At 41.4% G+C, this 25242-nt stretch overlaps 1 protein-coding gene across 2 annotated transcripts; it reads right to left on the reverse strand.

Moving 5' to 3' along the window:
• Positions 1-294: 294 nt before the first annotated feature.
• On the reverse strand, positions 295-22075 carry LOC145439619 (alkaline phosphatase-like). Of its 2 annotated transcripts, XM_080317128.1 has the most exons (11): positions 21917-22075; positions 18159-18422; positions 12190-12351; positions 11950-12125; positions 11715-11860; positions 8900-9050; positions 8471-8605; positions 3894-4005; positions 2958-3086; positions 2711-2872; positions 295-692 (listed from the first exon to the last, which is right to left on the reverse strand). In XM_080317128.1, the coding sequence occupies exons 1-11, from the start codon at positions 21987-21989 to the stop codon at positions 583-585; spliced, it is 1620 nt and encodes a 539-aa protein (XP_080173254.1). In that variant the 5' UTR covers positions 21990-22075; the 3' UTR covers positions 295-582. The 2 variants fall into 2 exon arrangements, with proteins under 2 accessions (XP_080173254.1, XP_080173255.1); XM_080317129.1 differs by lacking the exon at positions 18159-18422 and having other exon boundaries at positions 21917-22071.
• Between the last annotated feature and the right edge of the window lie 3167 nt (positions 22076-25242).

Here is a 25242-nt window from a genome sequence, read left to right on the forward strand (position 1 = left end):
GAATCGTCGATCAGTTCTTACATGTCTGCCTACATATATCTACTATCTTATAGTCCCGCCCATGCGCCCGATTGTAGAATGTGGAAGAGCGATGTACTGTACAGTACATGTACAATTCCGTTGTCGCCGACCTACATATATGTTTAACTGGAGCGAGCACTATTTATCGCATCATAAAACGGAAATCTCATTGCATATATGCATTTTTCTAACAACATATAGAACATATAGAACTAGTTATATATATCCCTGGCAACATCCCTTGGATAAAGTCGAAGGTTCGAAGATGAATGATGCACTCAAGGTTCTTATCTTCATTCTTCGCGTAAATTTTACAGTAACAGCACAAACATATACACACACGCAAGGTTAGGCATCGAATAAGCAACTTCAATCAGATTGCAAAATGCGTAGTTGATATATTCGTGTGCCTTGACTCCGAATTTGTTATACAGACAACTGTTGGCATTGATTAAATAGACATTTTCTAGGTTATGATTATAGTACTGTAGTCGGATGAGTCCCTCGACTGAAAACTGATCAAATTCATCAGTCCGTGATAATGGCTTTTGGATCCGGGTTCTATCGACGAGATTTTGACCTCTTTCCACTATTAATCCATTTGCCATCGGACGCCCCAGTCCGATCATTAGGCGATGGCCCCAAACAATGCTCATAATATGCATGAGGTCCTAAATAGATATTAAGTATCACAATAGGTGGCATAGGATAAGAGGCGGTAAAAATAGTCAACATTGGTATCTCAGTAAAGTTGAAGTAATGTCATAAATTTCTGCAGTGCCGATGTACTGTACAGTACATGTAAAAACTAGAGAACGAACGTCTGAAGCGAACTCAAGTAAGTATTGATCTAAAAAATAGATTTGGTCAAGGGATCGCATACTTTTGGCAGTTAAAGTTCCGAAATTGCAAAGCAAAATAACGAATGACACTAGAAATAGAGGTGATATTTTCGAAAATATTTTCAACAGCTGTGATACAGGTTCATTTCGGACACTTGTTATGACAATTGCGAACATGGAGGTGACGCAAACATACCCCAAAACTTTACACTTTACAAAATTAAAAGTGAAAAAAGCGAGTAGCTTTGCCTTAAAATATGCTGAGTAGAAGTGGAAGTATAGTCTGTAAACATAACCTTGAGTCCTTCGTAACAGTAGAACTATACTTCGTTACTCACAATAAGAGCTGGGCAAAATTGAGCAATGAGTGATTATGATTCGGGTACCAAGCTTGAAGTCGTGTCGGTTTCTCGAGTATCACCCACTATATGACGTCGTAGCAGTAAGAAAGTTGTGGAGAGTTCAGATATATACAATTGGTGTGACAGCAAAGACTAAAAGGCCAGCAGTTCTACATCACATTAAAGATAATTTGGTATTTGTCTCTATCCTACCTATATTCTCGCACTTCGTGACAATGCTATGGGTTGATCAAGACTTCACAGGCATCTCAGGCATATAGGTTGGTACCACATGCTTCGTATGCTGCGATGCGAACAACCGAGGTTTCAAGGCTCGCACATTGAAAATAGCATCGAAACTATAATCTTCCTAGCGGCAAGGTGCGCATAATTTCAGCCCTCGAAAATTCGTCTCTAACTGGTGTGAACGTGAGGTTCACGTTCGCGTTCTGTGTGTGAACCTCAGAAATTTAGAGGTTCACGTTCACAAACGAACCTTGGTAAGTTCTGTACTGTGAACCTTTTTTTTTTATATTACAATTTTTCACTTCATTATAACACCTTTGATTGAAAGTTATTGCATTTCAACTGCGGGCCACTATATGCATGGCGCTGGCAGCTTAAAAAATCAACACTAAACGAGCATGCACCTTGACAATCTCAAAAATTTTACTAGCTCAGTTACAAAAGTTTGTTCGAGTATTTATTGACTCTCTGCTCGAGCTTTACCCGCAATCATACAGCATCAAGAACGAAATGCGCTACTTGTAGGTAGTCAGCGAATGATGCTTATATTTAACCAATCAATGAAATTGATAACGTTGTCTAGCAGTCGAACGGGGTCAATCATGATTTCATAGGTTCATTGTATCATAAAAACCAAATCCGTGTGATTGGAGTGTTGACTACTGCTGTAGGCTATATCTTGTTAATATCGGTTGCAAGTAGGCCTAGAGAAACCCGTTTCACACTATGCTCAATATCAACGTAGCAATACTCAGACGGCGAATACCTTGCCCGGTCTGGCCTAGACAGTAAGCATATGTATTCCCTTGCAAGTCCTCGTCGAAATTGTTGACAAACCGACGGGAGATATTGATTTTATGTAATTAATTATTTTTTCTTTTGATTGTCCGATAGTTGATACATTTGGCGACGTTTAAACCGTCAATATGTCATTCAGCATTGTGGCATTATGTGGCCAGAGTTGTCACTAGGTATCGTGTATAAATAAGTTATCACTTCACTGAAATGTAGGGTTGGGAATAGCAATATGACGTCATATGACGTCATGAGGTTCACGTTCGCTTTCACACAGAACCTTTCAAAAAGGTTCGCGTTCACACGAACCTGAACCTTTCAGAGGTTCACACCATCCCTACAGTAACTACTCGACTTAAATCTTCCGAAATCAGATTCAGATTCAAATACTCGGATCATTGCGCTCAGCCGTACTCTCCAGTCACCACATACTGCAGAGTGCAGACGATCACCACCTTGACTCACCTATGCACGCGGAATAATACATGACATGCGCGATGTAATTCTGCTCGTGTACCCCGGTTACTAAATGAGACCAAGGCCCACTTGCGAAGACAGGCACGTCTTCTGAGCTGTGACTCGAATACCGAAATGGAACAGTAGCTTGAAAATTGTAGAGGACGAAGTCTGCAACAAAGCGGACCAACGCAAAGCTACAGAATTATGAAGATTTGAAGAGAAACGGTTCCAGGCGCGCGCATTTGTAACATACCTTTAACTGTTGGAAAAACAGGTGGTCTTGGGCGAGGAGAAGAGGCCCCACGGCCGTCGGCATATCCGGCTGAAGTAAAATACCTACCGTCAAGGGCTCTCTTTGGCGCGTCATTGTTTGGAGATAATCCTGAGAAATGTTGAGCTCATGGTTGGTTAGGCCACACTGACCCGTATAGAGTCAGATTAACAAATACACAAATCCAAAATAATAGGTGATTCAGTTGGTGACTTGTTTCTAATCACATTCGCACTGTTCGCACGTAGAAAACGAAAAAATATTCTATACATATCCATAATTGAAGGTAGGTATATGGATGGAAAATGCATAACAGATTCATCTGTACGGGAATGTATTTTCTCAGTACTATACATGTTGGCCATCGCTACTCCACGATTCATACCACACCGTCAGTTTGCAAAGTCGATAACGCATTGTTTCACTGCGCTGCGATTGTTGTTATTGTTTCCTACGTTACCATTGCACCTAGCTAAGCGGAATATCACATTCCTTGGCGACATAAGTGGGGTCTATAGTGTATGGTGCTCTGGCATTATAGGTATTTGGATTTTGAAAAAAATGGCGACAACGGCATTCGATATCGGAGATTATAAATTCTGAGCTGTTTATGATGGATTGCGCGATCACAGGTGAGCGTCTGTGCCTCACCTCTCTTTTCGTGCTATATTTTTGTATCAATAAACATGTAAATTGCGTAATTTTGGGTGGAAAATTGATTAAAACAAGTCATTCATGAATAATGGTATAATATAGCAATAGACACTGAACGTTGTCACAATTTTCTTTTTCTCATCCTGACGACAGGTGAGGCACTATCGAATACTTTGGATCTTTTATATCGGACGCGCTAATGAGTATAGCGACAGAAAAAAAATATCATAGCAATATCATAGCCGTAATAGCAATTTGACTCGCCTAGAATGGGGTTTCCTCTGACTGGATAACCGGAACCTATCGTGAAAACATGTCCGTTATTGGCTGTCACAATAATTAAAGTGTCATCTGTCGACGTCATGTTCTTTGCAACCTGTAATGGCAAGAAATGAGTTGGCGACCCGCTAACGACCCTACATCAGACGGAGATAAGATGGAGAAGTCGCTGAGACCTGGCGGAAATTATTATGTGTTTGCAAATGCTGCTTTCTTCAAGCGTATGCATTTGTTTTTATATTTCATGATTACTCTACATAGCATGATCGGGGTCTTGGGAATTCAATTCTGTATAGAAAGGCATACAAGATTTGGTGGAATGATCAGTGATAGGCGAATTGTTATCTGAGGTACGACACGCAGTTAAACGGATATGGTCACTTTTGAAATTGCAGGGTGCATCTTAGCGACTGCTGCCAATAGATGCAAATATTCAAAATACGTAGTGCAAAACGTAAGTAGTTATGCTGTTGCGTGGAAGTGATAGAAAACACAACTACTCGAGGAAGTCACATCTGCTATGATATATCCATATGTTGAAACAACGACATATCAAGCCGGAGTGGAATCGGGTTGTGCCCCTTGCAAACGTGCTTGAACGATCGCGCCTGTGTGAATATACGCCCGGTTGGCCGACGCTCAGCTACCGTATGGTGATCGCGCTAATCGCGAGTCGTGAATGAGTGAATTCGATCTTTCGATACGTGCGTGACACGCGAATTTACCGTACGAGCCGGGTGTGTGAAAACTGTGAATCCGCCTTAAGACATCTTTCGCGTGTGACGTACGTATTCGTGAGCGGATTTGGAGTTGCAGAAAATTATATATGACCTTAAAAATCAATAATATGACTTATTTTTCGGAAAATATGACTTTATATGACTTTATATGAAAATCATGTACTTTTACATGCGAACAACGTCACTCACGGAACTAAAGAGTAGAGCATACGCAACATAACAATAATACACATCTATTTTTATTTTAAACCACTGTTGTATAGTACAGTTTCATGTGGTGTGGAATGTTAGAGTCTTTGAAGTTACGATTTGGACGTAATATGACTTTAGTAAGGAAAATAAGCGCTCCACAGACGCTGATGTGAGTTGACACCAGACATGGGGTGATTACTTTATGAATGTAATCGATTGCGATTACGATTACTTCGGAATCACGCGATTACGATTACGATTACGATTACAGCAAAATCAGGCAGTAGTCGATTACGATTACGATTACATTGAAAAAGTAATCACGATTACTCACGATTACATTTGTTTTGCTTAGGACTATAATCTTAAATGATATATGGGAAGACAATACAAGGATTGGGATGAAAAGGCTTAATGAGATATCAACTTTCTTCATACATCATGCGTCATTTGGTAATTACGTCATGATATATCAATTGCCCAACTTTATAGTGGATGATTTATCGCATCCAACGATTTGCATTATTGCCAGGTCTTTACCTTCCGCACCCCAAATTCCTTAATAGAGTGGGGAGCGTGCTCGAAGGGGACTCAAAAGTATTTCGTAAACCAACATTTATTATAGAGTATTTTCGAGAATTTAATTAATTCTTGAAAATGTTTTTCGAGCTTTGCGATTCAAATGTCTCTAGTACAGGGGTCACCAACGCGGACCAAATGAGTCGCCCGCGGTCGCTGTAGTATTGGTGGCTTTTGGGGTGGGCGAGGTGGGTGGTCGCCGGGGGGGGGGGGCGCTGGTCGAAGGGCTCCCCTATTTAGATTATGCGCTTTTTTCGAAGATAATAACGAATAAACATGGAAATCCGCGTAAAGCAAGAATAGGATTCCGTACAGATGTGTCAATCATCATCACATCTCTGCATTTGTTAGAAAAGTGCCATATCCCGATAATCATCACGTCTCTGCATGCGGTAGGATAAACGACGGGAGTACGTGGTAACCCGTCGGTCGTCGCAATAATCAGTACACACTACACAAGAAGTAGCTTTTTGTTTCAAAACAGTTGGTGACCCCTGCTCCAGTAGATAGCTGGGTTTGAAATGCATACCTCTTCCCCTCAAGAAAAAACATACATAGGCTATATTTTATGGGAACAGGCATTTCGGAGCCGGTCATTACCGCACCACGATCCCACAACACACCAAAAGACATATGCAGTTTCGGCCAACACGCAACTCCACGGGATGTGATACCAAAGAAATACCTTGGCCGAAACTTAGGGTATTCGTCCATTATCAATAGCCGCGCTGAGTGGGCGTGATTAAAAACTCCTGTCCTTCCAATCTGGGCCCACAATGCAAATGTCACCCGGCGCATCCACAAAGGATTAAAGCCATGACAATTTGTGTGTGCGTCTCACAAAAAATATTCTTTTAGTCTGCTACGTTTGGGCGAGTACAATATCTTGTGATTATACAACGGACTGGAGGTCGCGAATTAACAACATACAGTATAATAATCATAACAACATACCAGATGCTATGAATATGAATTACGTGCCCCAGCTTTACAGGTAAATCTGACACTCGGGGCTCAGAGAGGTTATAAATGAATAGTAATATAATGCAATTACCAATATTATTGACGAAATTCAGTTTTGAAAATTGACCAACGGTTGGACAGGGGAATTGCTGTTTTGGCTGATTTGCTGATTCTAGCTACAACCCACGCTAACATGTCAGGCTATATAAGCGGATGGTTATGGCGGCAGGTTCAAATGCTAAGTAACGAACTGTGAAATAACGATTGACGCCCGTTTCAAGTAGTTATATGAGACTAAGATATAGTTAACATAAAAATTCTGCCTTCAACTTAATACATATACAGCGAGCTGCTGTTACGAGAAACGGCTAAGCACGGCTCGGTTATGATATATATCTGCAGCTGTTTATTTGTAATGCTTCGTTGTGGAAACTGCAATGTCTTATTCGACGAGTAAAAAATTCCGAATCTTCGTCAGGCTCGCCAAGCAGCAATGGTAAACTGCGTTTAACTAAGCACAACCAAACATTAATACATAAGTTACTATTTGAATCTATAGGCAGAGTGGTGATCAATATCCTGCTGCGAGGTAGCGGCTTCTGTAGTGTATTGATAGCCTGATATACACCACGGGAGGTGTTCTTACAATCATACTACAATGTCCATCGCATGTCTGTTTACTATGTTTGGATACTAGTTACGCAATGACGAGCGGAGCTAATACTTCTGACGTAATAATGAGTCAGTGGCGTTTGAAAACAGACGTTTGTGCTATCGCTAAGGTGGTATATTATCTCATTCTTGTTCACGAATATTCAGTTTATGTCATAGTCCCTGTACAAACAAAAAGTAATCGTTCTTTCACAAAAAAAATCGATTATATATGGGAAGTAGTCGATTACGATTACGATTACTTCAGATTTTTTTCGAATGTAATCGATTGCGATTACGATTACTTCAAAATGCTGTAATCGTCGTAATCGATTACGATTACTAATCGCGATTACCCCATGTCTGGTTGACACTTCTGCAGTTTTGCATAAACCCTGGTGAAATGTCTTTGTCTTTGTACCTCCATAATTTGTTTCGCATCTTTTTTGTCCAATCGCTTTTTCTGAGCTCAAGTGGATATTTTCCGAAATCAAGGGCATTTAGATGATTATGGGCCTCTTTGATGGCGTACGTACAACTTTACATTTTGAGCATTAAATTTGAAATATTTCTATTTCTGTTATCTGACTAGTCAACTTCGGATCGTTGACTGAATTTTTGACACTCTTTACAATAACACCTTCACCTTCCTATGCATTGACTATTTCTCTAACTTGTGGAGGTCTCTCGGCATCATATTGAGCAGCATTCAACCAGCTACCCCAACGAGTAACTGCCTTACTTTCTTAGTGCTTAATTGCTTCACCGCTTAAATTGTTATTTCTATCCAAACTATACAACGATATGACTTTATAACTCAAAAATATGACAATATAACTTAAAAAGCTGATTTATGACCTAACCAGGAAAATAGGACTTTATACGACTTTATAACTTTCTTAATATACCTCATAAGGATGCGGTTTTTGTGCTAAAATTGATTTCATGACTTACTGATGCATAAAAAAAAAGATGACTTTAATGACTTTAAATGGCCCGAGAATCATCGCGCAATGGATACGGCAAATAAGCGCATTATTAATAGGCAAAATTGCGACACGCATACTGTTATTCGTGGGTGATGCTTAAGATAGATGGTTTTCATGTTTTTAAAGTTATGTAATTTTGTTGGCTATGACTGAGGGATTGGTTACTGGCGCCAATTCAAAACTAAAGCGGTTTTGTCAACTCCCAACTTTGTATGGTTATGAACAATGAACTTAACAGGTACAGTAGTTTTGACGTTTAATGTCAATGTATTAGCCCCGTCCTCAAATCACCCACAATCAGCCCCATACCAACATAGATGTATCACATTTCGGACACAATAATATTGCATATTGTAAAGTTAGGTGGGTCATTTTACCTTACCGTCCTCGTTTATCGGGTATGCACAGGGCACAGGGCACATGGTTATTGCTATAATTATAAGCATACCCCTACTGCCCGTTCAAAGTCGACAAACTCCTCCATCGCGAGATGAGCGTAATTGTAGTGATGAGCGCGGCCTATCTGCGCTGCTTCCACGAGAAGAAAGTAGCCGTCTCGATCTTTTTGCAAAATCTGGATGGCCTTTAAAAGAATGGTTATGCAATAATATATATCCGCGTGACTCTACTTTGGCACACGATGTGTACACACACACAGTTAAGTAGGATTTAATTAATCGCCGTGTTTCAATTTAGAAATTGCAATCACATTAAGCAAATTACGCGCAATCATGCGATCGAGTATGAGGTATATTTACAGTTACATACTCTGGAAGTAATGAATTTTTGTGAATAATCCACAAGCTCTTGTTGATCGATATCATCGCGGCCTTTGCCCAGAAGAAGCCACGGTTATACTGGTGTTCGGGCCGCTTACCTTTTCAGTCATTTCAGCCAGAGATGGCTCTCCAGCGCCATCTTGGTCGCGATAGGAAGAGTATCGCATTCTATAGGGCTCGAATAGTCCCATCAAATAATCGATTTTGTCAGGGTCAATGTCGTCAAACTGGTCCTTGTTCCATACGTATCTATAGGCATGGTGAAAACAGTTGTTTGTCCATCTAGTGTTCTAGAATATTTCATTTCATTTCCTTCACCAGAATCGTATAATGCAGTGCTTTTCAACCTTTTTGAGCTCCGTTCGCACTTTTTTTGTAAAATAAATTTCATTCGCACGACTAATCGAAAATTGTTATACAAAAAGAAGATGAGGATAGGCCTACTTAATGATATTTTGTTCAGATGTGCCATAAATTGGCTGCTATGTAGCTTAAGCTATCAAGTGTATCATTAAAAAGACAACTTTTTTCGCTCGTTTTTCTTTCAATTATTTCCAAAAACCCTTCTCGGCCAAACAATGTTGTTGGGAATTTGTACAAGAACGTCTACTAGTGCTTGGATGGTCAGGTCTTAAAATCTGTTCTGCACTCCTGTCCAAAATACAGCGTATTTTTCGCGAGAGAAAAATGTCTGCTGGCAGAAATCGTTTTAGAGAGCTGACACAAAGGTCCCGCGACGCTCCAGTTTGTCGAAAGGATGAAAAACCAACATATTTGTGTTGAGGCTTTTGCCTTATGTCTTTGGAACATAAGGTGCAAAACGATCAAGGAGAGTAGGCCCATTAGAGCTCGCTACCTGATGATACGTTGCTCCAACTTCTGTCTCGCAAATTTATGAGAAGAGCAAATAACCCAGGATACTGTGTGTTCTACTCTTTAGCTCCATCTAACTTGAGAATTCATGACAGTTTAATAACGGTAAAGCAGCTTTTAGACTACCACCAAAATCTGAGTTTTTGCGGCATCTCGCGACCTGAGCCTCACCCGTGAAAAGGAATTTATTTTTAATATTACAGTTGTCTGCTACGATTTTACGGGCATGTATGACATACAGAACGCGCGTACGACAATTCCACCCAACACAGCTCTACAAAACATGTTTGACGCACGCGATTTCAAATTAGCGAGAATTAAATGCCTATGCGTATCGCAATTGTACTACTGTCTACCTACTCAGATTGCAAGAACGGGGCTGTTCCGTGCGGTCAACGGAGCATATCCAATCTATCTCAAAAGGTTTGGCTATCCAGCATCGGTTAGTTTTTAGACCGAGGTTTTGTCGCCGCTTATGTTTTCGGCACCGCATTTTATCAGACGTTTGTTCGCCAAAACTTTACGTCTTCATGTGCCCCGACGCAGAAGGAATTGGCCTCGAAATGAATGAGTCTCATAGGCCTGAACTCGCTCGTTGCACACCCCTACACTAGTTCATCCCAACGGTCTTCGACCATGTTTTCCAGAAGAAAAAAAAAACAGTCGGACAAATCTTATCATGAATTCTCATGATAAAGCCATATTTAATGCGCGTCTGGCTTATTGGCTACAGTACCCACCACAGTGATCTTGGATATGTAAAAACGATTGCAGGATTTTTTGTGATAAAGTCAATGAATATTACCTACATAATAACAGATAGCTCTGGCATCATGTCGCCCCAAAATTATACCCTTTGCGGTCCATACTTTAATAACCCTTGAAGGGGTAAAAATTTGCGTTACAGTAACTTGCAAATGTGAGTCTGTAATGATGGTATTTACTAATATCCATGTACCTCGCACTAATCGAGCAGTTATTACGAAATATGATGATTGTTTAGCGAAAGAAAGCAGAAAGTCAATTTGACGTCATTTTTTCAGCCTGTGGCAGGCTCAGAAGACTGATATACTGTATGTCTGTCACTATAGACTAGAGATCTCTATACTGCCACCACACCAGCTTCCAAACCAGGTTTTCGTTACGTAATAATTATAGTGCGGGGATATTAATTCACTACGGTTTGTGAGAGCTACGCTTAGTGGTGCGTCACGTATTACGTTTTTACAATTGCGTCGGAACTACAAATGTTACACTGATCTTAAATTCCCTATTAGGTTTATTTGAAAAGTTAGCTATCAATCACAATTTTCATTCGCACTTGATCCGGATTTTCATTCGCACCATTCGCACCACCTTCGTCGTTCGCACTTGATCCGGATTTTCATTCGCACTATTCGCACCACCTTCGTCATTCGCACTGCAATTTTTCTCATTCGCACAAGTGCGAACCGTCACACAGGTTGAAAAGCACTGGTATAATGTAACATCGACCCGTGAGATATATTGACTGGGAGAATTACTGATCAATGACGAAACTAATCAAAACATATTAGGATTTTCTTATCTTCAGCCACGTTGCGGTTGCCAAATGTCAAACGCCACATGGCGACAGTGTAGTGAAATTGTCATGTTGTCTTGGAATGGTGACAGACAGGCAATAAAATTCTATTTGTGTAGTTCTACGCCGTAGGGTTGAGTTTTTGCATAGGCCCATCACATGTGATCTTTAGGGAGGATTTGTCCTCTTTTCTCCAGAAAAGTTAATGTTCCTCCGAGGACGCTCAAAAACGCCCAAATGCTGATGTTAGTTGCTTGTACTTTAAAAAAGAGTTTTAGTCGAGACGTTGTATTTATTTACAAAAATGGCTGCAGCCATGTAACATGCTGAATTGCAGGTTGAAAAAAGGGCTTCACAAGAAATTGCCCGAATCCGCCCCACCTTCTTGATTGCTATTGTTAATATTTGTAGGAGCAAGATTCTACAAGACGCAAGTATGCACCGAGATAACAAGACGCCTGTTAGTGACCCTCACGTACTGGGCATCTTCATCTTCCATGGCAGTCATCCATTCCTCAATCAAGTTCCTACCGTCTTCCCTCAATCCTCTGTAAATATGATGGGGGTATTCTCTATCGATGCTCCCATAAGGCTTCATATGTGAACGGCCACCGCCTAAAACAACCTGAAACGATGTAACAAGACTTCACTAAATCGCGGTAGCAGATCTACATGGTGTCAGCTGAAATCAGTAAGGATGCTTAGTACGCTTACATTCAAGGTCTTTGCTTTCGCGATGAGCTGGTCTGCTACGTCTTTGCATCCAGCCTGCTTAGAGGCATTAGACATGTAAATGTCTGAATACCATCTGCTCTTAACTGTTTTAGCGAATGCCGCGGCCGTGGTCGAGGTCTGTACGCTCGCAGTCGTTACGATGCCGGTGGCCTTGCCTGTGTCGACAGTGTGTCACGCAAAGCGTAAAACTGTCAGAGCTTCAGAAATTTAATATGTTACCGAAATCCTTCGCGTGTTCCAACGCGCATTTTACTTCCAATCCAGGTAGTGCGGTGCAATTATTTGCCTCTCCCGACGCCACACCGGTCATGCCGCTCGTAGTTTTGAAGCCGCAAAGCAACGCCGTAGCGGCTGCAGGCCTTGAGACAGTTTGGCGGTCGACTGGCAAAAAAGTACCGGTTGAGATTGAGGCCGCGGCCGCAGCCATTTCACAGGCATACTTATTCGTTGCGTTATAACGAAGATGCACAACTGCGAATTTAGCCGATGAATGTCTTTCACCAAGGGCAGTGATAAGTGATATTAATTCAACTAGCTTACTAGGGCAAGGCTAAATGTAGTATACCCGAGTGACGCAGGGCAGGCTTTCGAGTATCGCTCATTATGACGTCGTTAGAGCAAACCGGAGTAGTAACAGCACATTGAAAGATATACAACCGAATAAGTTCTGGAGTTCTCGTACATCCAAGAAGCTCTTCAAAGTGCTCGAAAGAGTGCAAAGGTCTACACGATCGCAATGGAATCACTCAGGTACACTCGATTTCTCCATGCGGTGCCTCATGGCCTATCAAAAGGCCATGGGTGTCCTGATCTTTATCACACCGATTAGGCTACTTGATAACTTGAAATTGACTCGTAAATTTTACTCCGAGGTACGGGTCAATCTACGATTCTGATACGCCGAGCGGGGCCCCGCACCGAGTCAAGATCAGTCATACGAAAAAGGTGACACGAGTTTGAGCTAGGCCATGACTCGAATCACCCCAACACTGCTACATCGATGAAAGTAAACAACGGTACAACCTATTCAATGCAACTAATTTAGAGTGTAGCTGTATTATCGACTGTGATTATAGAGCAGGGGTCGCCAATTAAAAACCGGTCGCGGGTCACTTTTCAAATTTCTATGAGCCCGTGGGCCGCATCAATTTAATATCGAGATAAAATATACCACGCAGTTTAAAGGGGCACTGCGCTCTAAAAATGATGTGGTCTCAAATTGAAGGTAAAAACGAACAAAATTTTTTGGCTGCAGCCATTTCCTTCAGAATGCCACCATAATGGAGCTGCAATTTACTGAAATTTCTACAAGACCAGCTGCCGCAGCTGCTTAACCCGTTACATGGCACGATGTCTTCATCGTCGCACTTGCTCGACGCGATAAGGCAGTCACGCAGAGAACGAAACTTAGACACATTTCCTTCATAACATCGGCTGGCAACTATATAAAATTCGTTCTCTGCGTGACTACCTAATCGCGTCGAGCAAGTGCGACGATGAAGACATCGTGCCATGTAACGGGTTAAGCAGCCGCGGCAGCTGGTCTTGTAGAAATTTCAGTAAATTGCAGCTCCATTACGGCGGCGTTCTGAAGGAAATGGCCGCGGCCAAAAATTTTTGTTCGTTTTTACGTTCAATTTGAGACCACATCATTTTTAGAGCGCAGTGCCCCTTTAACGATACCACGTTTTTTAAACTTTAGGTCTGTACAACGCTGTGCGTGCACTCTAATACAAATACAATAAAAACATCATGATCACCACTTTCATGCTATTTTGAACTATAATCTGCTCATGATACCTGACACCACCTGACAACACTTTTCAGTGACTAAAGAATCGATATTAGGGTTAGCTAAACGGTACATGCACAATGTACATTCATATAAGCTAATTCTTCCTCAATAGAATGGTATTACCATCGTCAAAGCCAGAGGTGGTCAAAGTAGTCCAGAAAGCTACTCAAGTAGAAGTAGAAGTAGCGACCAAAAATCTACTCAAGTACGAGTAGAAGTACTTCTTCAATGAGCCACCTCAAGTAAGGAGGTAGTTTTGAAAACGGTCTTAATTCGTTCGCATGGACTGTAAAAATTGTCATAAGCTGCGAATTGAGCTATGCGGAAGGTGCATAGAGCCTGATTCGTATTGATGCATCCCAGGAGGTATAAATTTTCGACAGAAGAAGCATTCTTTCGCATCTTGGGATTATAGTATTGACATGAAAATGCGATCTAAACCTTTATTTACTAGAAGACCCCGTTTTAGAGAATATCATGGCATAGTGCCCTACCCCATAACATAACGCCCCATGTTTAGGTGAAGAGCAATACGTAGAAGTTGTATAGGATAGGGTTTCATCACTTTGCGCGATTAGTATACAATAATAACAAATATTGTGGATCGTAAAAGTTATATTTAGTGTTGCTCTATTTTCGGAAAATAAAGGCATTACTACTAGGGATGGTGTGAACGCGAGGTTCACGTTCGCGTTCTGTGTGCGAACCTCGGAAATTTAGAGGTTCACGTTCACAAACGAACCTTGGTAGGTTCTGCACTGTGAACCTTTTTCATATATTACAATTTTCACTTCATTACAAAAGTTTGCTCGAAATATCCAGCTTTCTGTTTGAGAATATTTAGTGACTCTCTGCTGTGAGCTTGACCCGCAATCACACAACATCAAGAGCGAAATACACTACATGTGTAGACGGTCAGCGAATGATGCTTATTCAACCAATCAGTAGAATTGATATCGTTGCCTGATGTAAAAAATCTAGCAGTCTTGAGGGGTCATATGTTTATTGTATTATGCAAATCGAATCCGTGCGATTGGGGTGTTGGCTCCTGCTGTATAACTTGTTAAAGTGTAATAATATCGGTAGCAAGTACAGAAACCCGTTTTACACTCTGCTCAATATTAACGTAGCAATTAAACTCAGACGCTGAATACATTGTCCGGTCTGGCCTAGACCGTTACCGCGTAAGCTTATATTCCTAGGCAATTCCTCGTCAAAATTGTAGGCAAAGTGGCGGAAGATATTGATTTTATGATATCATTATATCATTTCATTGCCCCATGCAGTTGATACATTTGGTGATGTTTAGAACGTATCTAGGTATCGTGTTTGTACAATGTACATTAATATAGGGCATAGGCTGTCACTTCACTGAAATGTAGGGTTGGAATTAGCAATATGACGTCACATGACGTCATGAGGTTCACGTTCGCGTTCACACAGAACCTTTCAAAAAGGTTCGCGTTCACACGAACCTGAACCTTTCATAGGTTCACACCATCCCTAATTACTACACTTGCTTTCATGCTTCAAAATGTATGTTGTGCAGGCAAAAAAACTGAAAGTAATTAGAACTTAAAGTATGATACTGGCAATTGAAATTGAAAGTGAAATACATATACCAGTTCTAAAAAGCAGAAAAATATATTTCATATCTTTTGTCCATAAAGCTTTAAAGGTGATCTGCTACAACAGGTATAACGTTAAAAAACGCTGGATTTTCCAGATTAGCAAGACACGTAATAGGCTGCTAGATTACGATATGATAGGTAATTGCTAGATTGCGAAACTGTAGTTTCAAACGTTATGGTGGGCCATATTTAGCGTGATGAAATATTTGATATGGGCCACAATGCGGTGTCAGCGGAACCAAGCAATCCGATATCTAAATTATATTCACTGATATTTTCGTGAAAACATATTTGTCACTCCATAACTACTGTGCGCAAAGCGCAACAAAATTTTTGGGCTTTACTTGACTTTTATGAATATTAAATGTTGATACTCCGTGAAGACAGCCCCAAAATTCCTCAGGCTATCATTCGTATTTGGGGATTACACTACTTCTACTTGACAAACTGAAAAGAGCGAAAGGTAAGTAAGTAGATCACAAAATATTACGAAGTAGAAGTAGGAGTAGAGAAAATCAGATCTACTTGAGTAAGTACCAGAAGAGGAGGAAAACTACTTGAGTACTTCAAAAAAGTAGAAGTACTTCGTTACTGACCACCTCTGGTCAAAGCCGTATCAGCTAGTGACGAAAAGTGATGGTGGGCACAGCAGTGTTGGGATCAAGTCACTACCTTCGAGTCACGAGTCATCTCGAGTCATTGCACATTTTGACTCGAGTCAAGTCAAGTCAATCGAATTTCGAAGGTGACTCGAGTCAAGTCAAGTCACTCGTTTTTTGGAGGTGACTCGAGTCAAGTCAAGTCAAGTCAAGTCGAGTCACGAGTCAAGTCATAATTCAAGTCAAATTGAATTTTCGAAGTATCAGTGACGATTCAAAGTCATGACATGTTGCCAGCTTTGTGAAAGACAGAATAATTGGCCATTTGTCTTGAATCAAATACCTAATATAAAGTTAAATATGCCTGCAAGAAGGCGTTGTATCGCTCACGCACATGTAGAACTGCAAATAAAATACATGAGTTACTATGTATAGCAACAGGCAACAGTCTGTTATTAGCAGCCAATCGGCTCGAAGCCTCGAGAAGTTTAACAAATTGATATGGTACAATGCACTATACCCATCCGTGAAAAAATAAACGCACAAACTATATTCGCTGGATTTAAACCATACAAGAGGGTCGGTAAAGGCGATCACCGTGGAATTTAAGCACTGGGCCGTCTAAGAAACAGAGATACGTTGTTATGAAGTTAATCTATTGCAACTCCTAATACTAACAACGTAATCTGCGATCATTACGTTTGTGGTCAATCTATTTGTGGTGTAACAATAGAGCAGTGGTCGGGAACCTTTTTTGTCCGAAGAGCCATATTGGCCCTATTTTTTCCGTCTCAATTCCCAAAGAGCCATACATGCCAACCAACTGTTGCGTCACACTTGAAAATTCGTGACGTCATGGTAGCACTAATTCGAACTCACTACATGGGATTCCTCGTGTGCGCCATATTTCCTCTGTAAAAACTGGTATAGATTGTTCGAAAATAAAGCTCGAAACGAGAGGTAAGGCACTGACGGGCCAAGCCTCACCATTGATAACACAATCCATCGTAAGTAGCTTAGAATTTATTATAACTGATATTAATAGAATGTGACTGCCACAATGATTCGGAAAATCTTAATAGTTATCGACTTCTCAATTCTCAAAGTATTCGGTGGTAACATAACGTTGCGCTACACGCTTACACTACATGTTATCGCCGATACTACACAGGGCTTTACTTACCAATTAAGAATGTGGATAGCTATTATGGCGTTGTTTGTAAATCGAGTTTGTAATTATGAATGTCACATCCACAACAGTTCATTTCGCGCCGTAAATCAGGAAGACAATTTGTATTTGAAAACTGCATTTTGAAATGGGCGTCGCCATATGCTATGCTCTTTGATTAATCAACGTATCGCACCATTAAAGATTTCAAGTCGGGTACATAGAATTCGTGAGTGATATTGGCCACCGGCGTTACAGCAGTTTAAATTTAGAGATTTTGAAAAGAGGTGGTCCGAGCCGCTAAACGTGAAGACGGCATTGTCTTTACCTCTCAAAGACATGTTTATACTGCCACGAGACTAATTATTCTGGCCGTGATGAAAATTTACCAACAAGTCGCTTCAATATTGATCAATTCAGTAAAAAAATTAATATTCGGCAAAGAGCCGTATCTTATACCCAAAAGAGCCATATATGGCTCGCGAGCCATAGGTTCCCGACCACTGCAATAGAGGATCAGTGAAACGTACAATCAGTGAATGACTGGTTAGTGGTTACTCTCGCAAGTGACACAGCAGACGTATTGCGCATAATACTAACATTCACAAAATTCAGTGATTTAATCGATACCGTTTATTTGATGACTCGAAATTGACTCGTAAATTTTGCTCCGAGTCACGAGTCAATTCGCATTTTTGAAGCGCCGAGTCAAGTCAAGTCAAGTCATTTTTGCAAAGTGACTCGAGTCAAGTCAAGTCATACGATAAAGTTGACTCGAGTCTGACTCGAGTCAAGTCATGACTCGAGTGATCCCAACACTGGGGCACAGCAGAATAAAGCTGAAAAACTGATATCAATTTCATTATTTCAAAATGCTTTGCTAACCGTTCTTCCGAAATCTAAAATCAGGTCGCGGTACGCAAATATGCCCTGGTGGGCCGCATGCGGCCCGCGGGCTGCGTGTTGGTGCCCATGTTGCACAGAGAAAGAATTACCTCCGTAAGTCTTGAGAAGTCCGGTATGCGGCATTCTATCTATATCAGTTTGGTACTCTTCGCCAGTAGCCGTGCTGTCTTTCTGCCCCTTGAATATTCTGCCGGCGGTGACAGTCGTGAGGCCCATACCATCGCCGACGAAGAGGATCACATTTTTAGCCTTGCGCGTCTTCGCGTTCTTAAATCTCTCTACAGAGGCCTCGATGTCTGCCATACCTTCATACAGCCAGTGGAAGGATGACGACTCCCGATCTGGTGCAGCAGCTAAATATATACGACCAACATTCAATAAATTCACGAATGCTAACAATATATTCAGAAATCGATGGTATTATGTGAAGAGGACCAACTAGCAGTGTTGGGATGACTCGAGTCATGACTTGACTCAAGTCAACTTTTTCGTATGACTTGACTTGACTCGAGTCACTTTGCAAAAATGACTTGACTTGACTTGACTCGGCGCTTCAGAAATGTGGATTGACTCGTGACTCGGAGCAAAATTTACGAGTCAATTTCAAGTCATCAATAAGAAAATGGTGTCGACTGAATCACTGTATCATGTGTATGTTCGGATAATTCGCGATACGCCGGTGACACGAGAGCAACCAGTCTTTCACTTATTGTACGTTTCAATTCCACTGGTCCGCCATTGTTATATCACAAATAAACAAAAACGAAATGATCAGAGCTTACGTTGCCGTGGTAGTAGTAGATTAATCTAATAGCTGTTTCTTAGCTGGCGCAGTGCTAATCTTTACCAACCCTCTTGTATGACTTACATCGAATGAATATAGTTTAGGCGTTTACATTCTCACGGATGTGTAGATGACTAGTGTATTGTACCATATCAATTTGTTTAAACTTCTCGAGGCTTCATATTCGGCCCTCTGTTTTGGCTGATAAGAGCAGACTGTAGCATGTAACTATGCAGTTACTCAAGTATTTTGTTAGTGCGATACAACGCCTTTTTGCTCGTATATTTAACCTTATATTCGTTATTTGGTTCAAGATAAAGGTTAATTAATCTGTTTTCCACACAGCTGGCAAAATGTTATGACTTTGAATCATCACTCATACTTCGAAAATTCAATTTGACTTGAATTGTGACTTGACTCGTGACTTGACTTGACTTGACTTGACTTGACTTGACTTGACTCGACTTGACTCGAGTCACATCCAAAAATCGAGTGACTTGACTTGACTCGAGTCAAAATCTGCAATGACTCGAGATGACTCGTGACTCGAAGGTAGTGACTTGATCCCAACACTGCCAACTAGACTACCAAACGCAACGAAACACTGCAATGAGCCAAATCATGCACCTCATTTATACCGTCAGTGCACCTTTCTAGAGTTAAAAGTTTATCTGTGAATGGTTTGCAGTGAATGGAAATTGCTTAATACTGAACTATGAAGTCCGTAATGTGCGTCGCAAACAGGCATATAGATCTGGGGACTGCATGCGAAAGACGCTAATGTCCCTCCAAACTTTCGATTTAGACACTGTGACATCATTCGTTTACATTGCTCCATGCTGTATATTCGTGACGTAATATCGCTATTATCCCCCCTACTGGGGATGGGATGAGCCCCTGAAAGGTTCTGGTTCGTGTGAACACAAACCAAAGGTTCACTGTGAGTGCGAACACGAACACGAACCTCACGTCACAATTCCAATTTCACATTTCCATAACGACATAACTGTTAACGGGTAGGCCTACATTGTACCATTCTTGAGGGACAAAATATATTAGTTTTTTTTTAAACGCAACAATGGCAGATTACCCTGTGACGTTTGAGAATATCAGATCTTGATTGTCACGCTTGAGCTCATCAATTGCCCCTGACTACATTCACGTATGGACGATGTACAAATGCATGTACACAACGATGTGAATATTTAATAGGATTGGAGGATATGATCCTGTATTCTAGAACCCGCCTGTTAAATGTTTCATAAATCCGCATCGATTGTTTCTCATCCTATTTGAATCATCATTTTCATTGTTATTAATGATGTAAAGCGCTTTATAGTCTCATCTGAAAAATATTTAAATCCTAAAATCCTAAAATCTACATGTGTACATGCACGGCAATAGCACAACTTTTACCTTAGACAATGATGCGTTCTCAATTTCGGTAAATTCCCAATAGATTGGTAGAACTGGCGGAGTTTGCTATTTTTGAAATTGGCCAGGTGCATTTTAGTTTAGTTCCGGATGAATTTCATTCGATGCTACCAGCACCATGCAGAGAGTGATCCGAAGTTGAAATACAAATCATTTCAACCCAAAACGTGGAAATAACTTGAAAATAATAATTTCGATAAACGGTTTACAGTGCAGAACCTATCAAGAACGCGAACGTGAACCTCATGTTCGCTATAGGGTTACCATACGTCCTCTTTATGAGGATCTGCCTTCCTTTTTCAGGCAATTGAAAATGTCCTCCGATGACGCCTGAATGTCGTCGCTTTTGGCAATTCGTCCCCCTTTACAGCCTTTACAGCTATAGGCTAATGGACAGGGTCAACTGCAAATCGGCATAATGACGCGACATAGGTAATGCGGATGTTATAGAGAGTCATTCGGGAGTCGAATCCTAGTGATGACCTTTTTTTAGTCAATACACCAAGATCGCTTTTTCTCACTGTCGGTAAATATTTTTTGTGATTTTTAAAAAGTGTCCTTTTTCCGGATTCCATGATTTGGTAGCCCTAACGCTACGTTCGCACCTTCCCTACCCCCTGACCCGAAAAGGCATGCTAAATATGGTCGTCGTTATAACTTATAATGGTTTATTTTCAAATCTAATAAAATCAATATGCTGGACATTCGGCTCAGCAGAACCACCTATTGTGTTATATGTATTAAAACAGTGGTTGTCAGCCGGGGGTCCGCGAAGCATTTTCAGGGGTTTCGCGAAGCCTCAAAATAGTTTATAACCTAATTTGTTTAATTCGTAAAATCACGAGGCAGTTTCGCTTCATTACTAGTAAAACTCAGAGCTCACATCAACAGAATGGCCATCTGAGATGAGATATCCTACTGCGGAGACTCATTTTAATTGCTAAATTGTCAATAGCAAACTGATACAAACATTTTGATAACCTAATTTCTATTTTTCTTAATTCCGGAAATCACGAGTCAATCCCGCGTCATTACCAATAAAACTCCAGAGCTCAAATCAACAGAATGGCTATCTGCGATGGAATATCTTACTGTGCAGACTCATTCTAATTGCTAAAGAGATGTTTTTTGTTGGGGATTGTGGAAAACAGTTGAATGAGTAAGGTAAATCACGGTGACTTAGAAATGTTTACAAAAATCCATTTTCTCCCGTGATATTCATAACCATTTTGTCCATAATAACTTGAAGATACGTAGATAGAAATGACCAGGTTTGACGTTATCTGTTCATTAAAAAAATTGTTTCTCAATTTTGGTGGCATAATTGTAGCGATCATATACCCAATGTGTCGCATAAGCGTTATTATCACATTCACCACCACCTATATTTGTGGAAATGTATTCTCGGCACTCGTTCATATCAAATCGAAGGAGCGGATTTTCAAGACACGACCACGTATTTCAAGAAATACAGTTGCAGAATTTGCTTTGAAATAATAGAAGTCAACCCTATTTCAACATGAATAGTATGATCTTATTTTCAAGAAAAATCAATTTGTTGCTGTTTATCACTAAGCCTACAGTTATCGTTTGCACGTAGCAGATGACTATTGCACGGTAATCACTTACGGATTGCATTGCAGAGAACAAGTAGACAGGCGATAACTTGCAGACACAGTGCGGTTTGTGCAGTATTCGCCATGATGGTCTTCGAAAGTAAGACAGCGAGCTGTAATTCTTGGAAACTTCCTGTGGTGGACTTTAAAACTACATGAAAGAATCAACATAAAAGCGCAGATAATAACTAGATTCCAAGAGATGCAACTCGTTTTCTATCCATACACCTGTACTACACTCTAGTAATGAAAACATATGTGAGCTTCCTCGCAAAAAATTACAAAATTCTATGCCATTCATTGTCTTTATACGGTGCCACGGTATCTATACCTCCTATATTTTATGAAATTATCTCAATATATTGCAACCAGATATTGCCAATGCCTGTGTTTTACACGGATGAGACAGTGTAACACATATCCGGTAGCCTACATGCCGTTAGCATAAGCTATGTCCGGAAATCTATATATGTAGGCTATTTATTTTGAATAGTTATTTGTACAAACTAATCAAATTCACACCAAACTTGTGGATAATAATTAAGTAGTTCTGGTTCACTGTTGCGATTAGATCTCACCGATTTCGTTCGATAGCAGTGGCATTCGAGAGCCTTGTTGCTATTCTACCTACTACAGTGACGGGCGGCCAGGAGAGGCAAGTGAGGCAGTGCCTGACCATCTGTCAGCATGAGGAAAAGAAAATTGTGAAAACCAATATTGGTATTCTCTATCGATATTCATGAATGACTAATTTTTAACAGTTTTTCTCCTGAAATCAAGCCATCTGCATGTTTATTGTTGTTTATTGCGCAAAAGGAGGGGTGGGGCACGGATTATAGCGAAACGCCACCTCTGATAGCGCAATTCATCAGAACTAGCTGGTATTGATCGAATGCTATTATCGGACTGATTCCGAAAATATAAATATTAATAATACCAGAGAATCGCAACCTCCTCATAATCACCAATGAATTTGAAATTTGTCTTTTTTACGCGCAATGGCGACGCAGATAAACAACAACGAGGTGAAGCACAGAGGAATTTGCCTCACTGATTGTCGACCAACGGTATCACAATCGCCGTGAAAGAATCCGCCATTCGGTCGATTTTAGTTGTGAATCCCGGAATCGCTCTACCTCGTCGGCTGCGGTCCATCCGATTACCGCTTCGTTCCATTGCTGTTCGTTTGGTCTTACAATCGATGAAGTCACGCGTTCATGCTAAGATAGGCTTACCATACGTCCTCTTTTAAGAGGATTTGTCCTCATTTTTGACTTTTTTGAAAGTGTCCTCGGAGGACGCCCTTTTGTCCTCTTTTTTGAGATTTTGTCCTCTTTTTTGAAAATTTAGGTCAGATTTAGAGCAAATTGCGAGTGATATGCCGCAAATTAGCGCAGAAGTGAAGCTCCGGCGGGTATTTCGGAGGGAAAAGCGGTGATTTCAGCTCTGAGCGAAAAGAAGACCTTATTTTTTTTTTTTTTTTTAGTCATCCACCCGGCAATGTGGAGTGAAAAACGTGATTTTGAGCTCTGAGCGGAAGTGATGACCTTTTTTTTTTTTTTTAGTCAACCGATCATGAAGTGGGAAAAATTTACCGGTTTTTGAGAATTCTTCTCCAGTTTTGTATGTCTGAAATTTCTGAAAAAGTGTCCTCTTTTTTCATTTCCGAAATATGGTAAGCCTAGCTAAGACAGCCACTGTGGTTCAACAAGATAGAAAATCATTCAATACAACTGCTTCGCCACCTATCTGATCACCGGTGGGGTTCGAAGCAACGTTGCTTCCAATTGCTGGGCATGACGATACCACTTTTTTTTGTTGGAATATTTTATTTCTGCAAGTTTCCACGAAAATGAAAATGCAATACGAAATAAATATAGTCGCGACTTCGGTCACCTTGCGAAAATGGATAAACATAAACGCAGAACAATACCCGCCATTTACGGTGGCGGGGAAAAGATTTTATTTTCAAAAAAATAAATGGCGAAAAATCACAAAATGAAAATGCGATATTAATATAAGGGCCAGAGAAGACATGGCCAGTTCGCCCGGGGACAAGGGACACTAACACAGACAAAGGCCTCCACCAAAAACATACAATATATGTGGTGGAGGCCGACATACAACACAAAAAATACAGGGGCGAACTGGCGAGGTCCGACTGCAGGCATTATCATAGTAATTGTGGTGGTGAAAAATCAAATCAAACTTTTGGTCGGGAGGTGGGGGAACTCCTCCCCTTAGCATTTAGTACCACTCTGAAACTAAAATCGAAAACTAAAACTGTCAGGGGTCCATTTATGTTAATTTGGGGAGGAGTTCCGTGAATCAATCCAGTGTCCAGTTGCCTGCAGTCGAACCCCGTGATGGCTAGCGGGTTAAGCTAATAACCATTATACAAAACACATAACAAATAAAAAGCACGTGAAGGGGGGGGGATCAAGTCCTCTCGTGGTCCCGCACACTACACCAAGCCCTCCAGACACGATGAGAGCCGCGCTGAGAAGCGACCACGGCTCGCTCGGAGACCAGTCTGGACTCGAAGACCGAAACACCCATCGCACGTAAGGTGGTCAGGTTCCCGGGGTGGTAACTCCCCAGGGACCCAACCGCGAACGTATGCATCTCCACCACCTTGGCCGTGGCAACGCGGAGAGACTCACAGAGGTCCTTGTACTTTGAGTGTTTCAGTGCGACGGCAGCGTCCATACTGGCTACTCCATTCTCGAAGGGGCACACCACATCGATGACCAAGACCCGGCGACGATCCGCTAGGATGAGGTCGGGCCTCAGCCGCCTGTTGGCCAATGTGGCGTGCTCCTCGCAAACGCGGTCCACATCGCATCTGGAAAAAGAAGAAGAGCTTGGAATACAGTCCAGGAGCACCCCAAGTACCGAATTGTGCCTGTTCGTGATGCTATCCATCACTGGCAGGCAGTGGTTCAGTACGTGGGGCAGGGTCTCGGTATGCTGTCCGCACTTGCAGCAGACCACACTTGGCTCCACACGTTTTCTAAACCGACCCCGGATCGACCGGAGCGGCAGAAGATTCAGTCGAGCTTTAAGCATCCAGCTACGCTCGACTGCCGTCAGGACGTTGGAAGACCGGAGGAAGCGATTGGAGCTCCCGTACCGGCTGTGGCACTCCACAGTTTTACCCTGGTCGGGAAGCTCCATCCACCGTGTCTTCCAACGTTGGTTCACCTTCAGGTGAAGGAATTTGGTTAAACGACCCAAATCCTGACAGCAGTCGGCGCCTAGAGCCAACTGGTAGAGCCCGTCTTCGGTCACGAACCAGCGAGCACCGAGACGCCTAGCGACGGGTCGGACCTCGGTCCA

Source organism: Botryllus schlosseri, chromosome 5 (assembly GCF_051294905.1).
Source record: "Botryllus schlosseri isolate E-star chromosome 5, Bs_hap1, whole genome shotgun sequence".
In the NCBI taxonomy this organism is placed as follows: domain Eukaryota; kingdom Metazoa; phylum Chordata; class Ascidiacea; order Stolidobranchia; family Styelidae; genus Botryllus; species Botryllus schlosseri.

What these genes read in the sequence shown, in the direction of transcription:
- LOC145439619 (XM_080317128.1), bottom strand. Translation starts at nt 21,989, where the DNA reads ATGGCGAATACTGCACAAACCGCACTGTGTCTGCAAGTTATCGCCTGT. An exon ending in TGGCTGAAATGACTGAAAAG is followed by an intron (nt 8,606 to 8,899) that starts GTAAGCGGCCCG and finishes ATTCTTTTAAAG; the next exon opens with GCCATCCAGATTTTGCAAAA. An exon ending in CAGAGGAAACCCCATTCTAG is followed by an intron (nt 3,087 to 3,893) that starts GCGAGTCAAATT and finishes AACATTTCTCAG; the next exon opens with GATTATCTCCAAACAATGAC.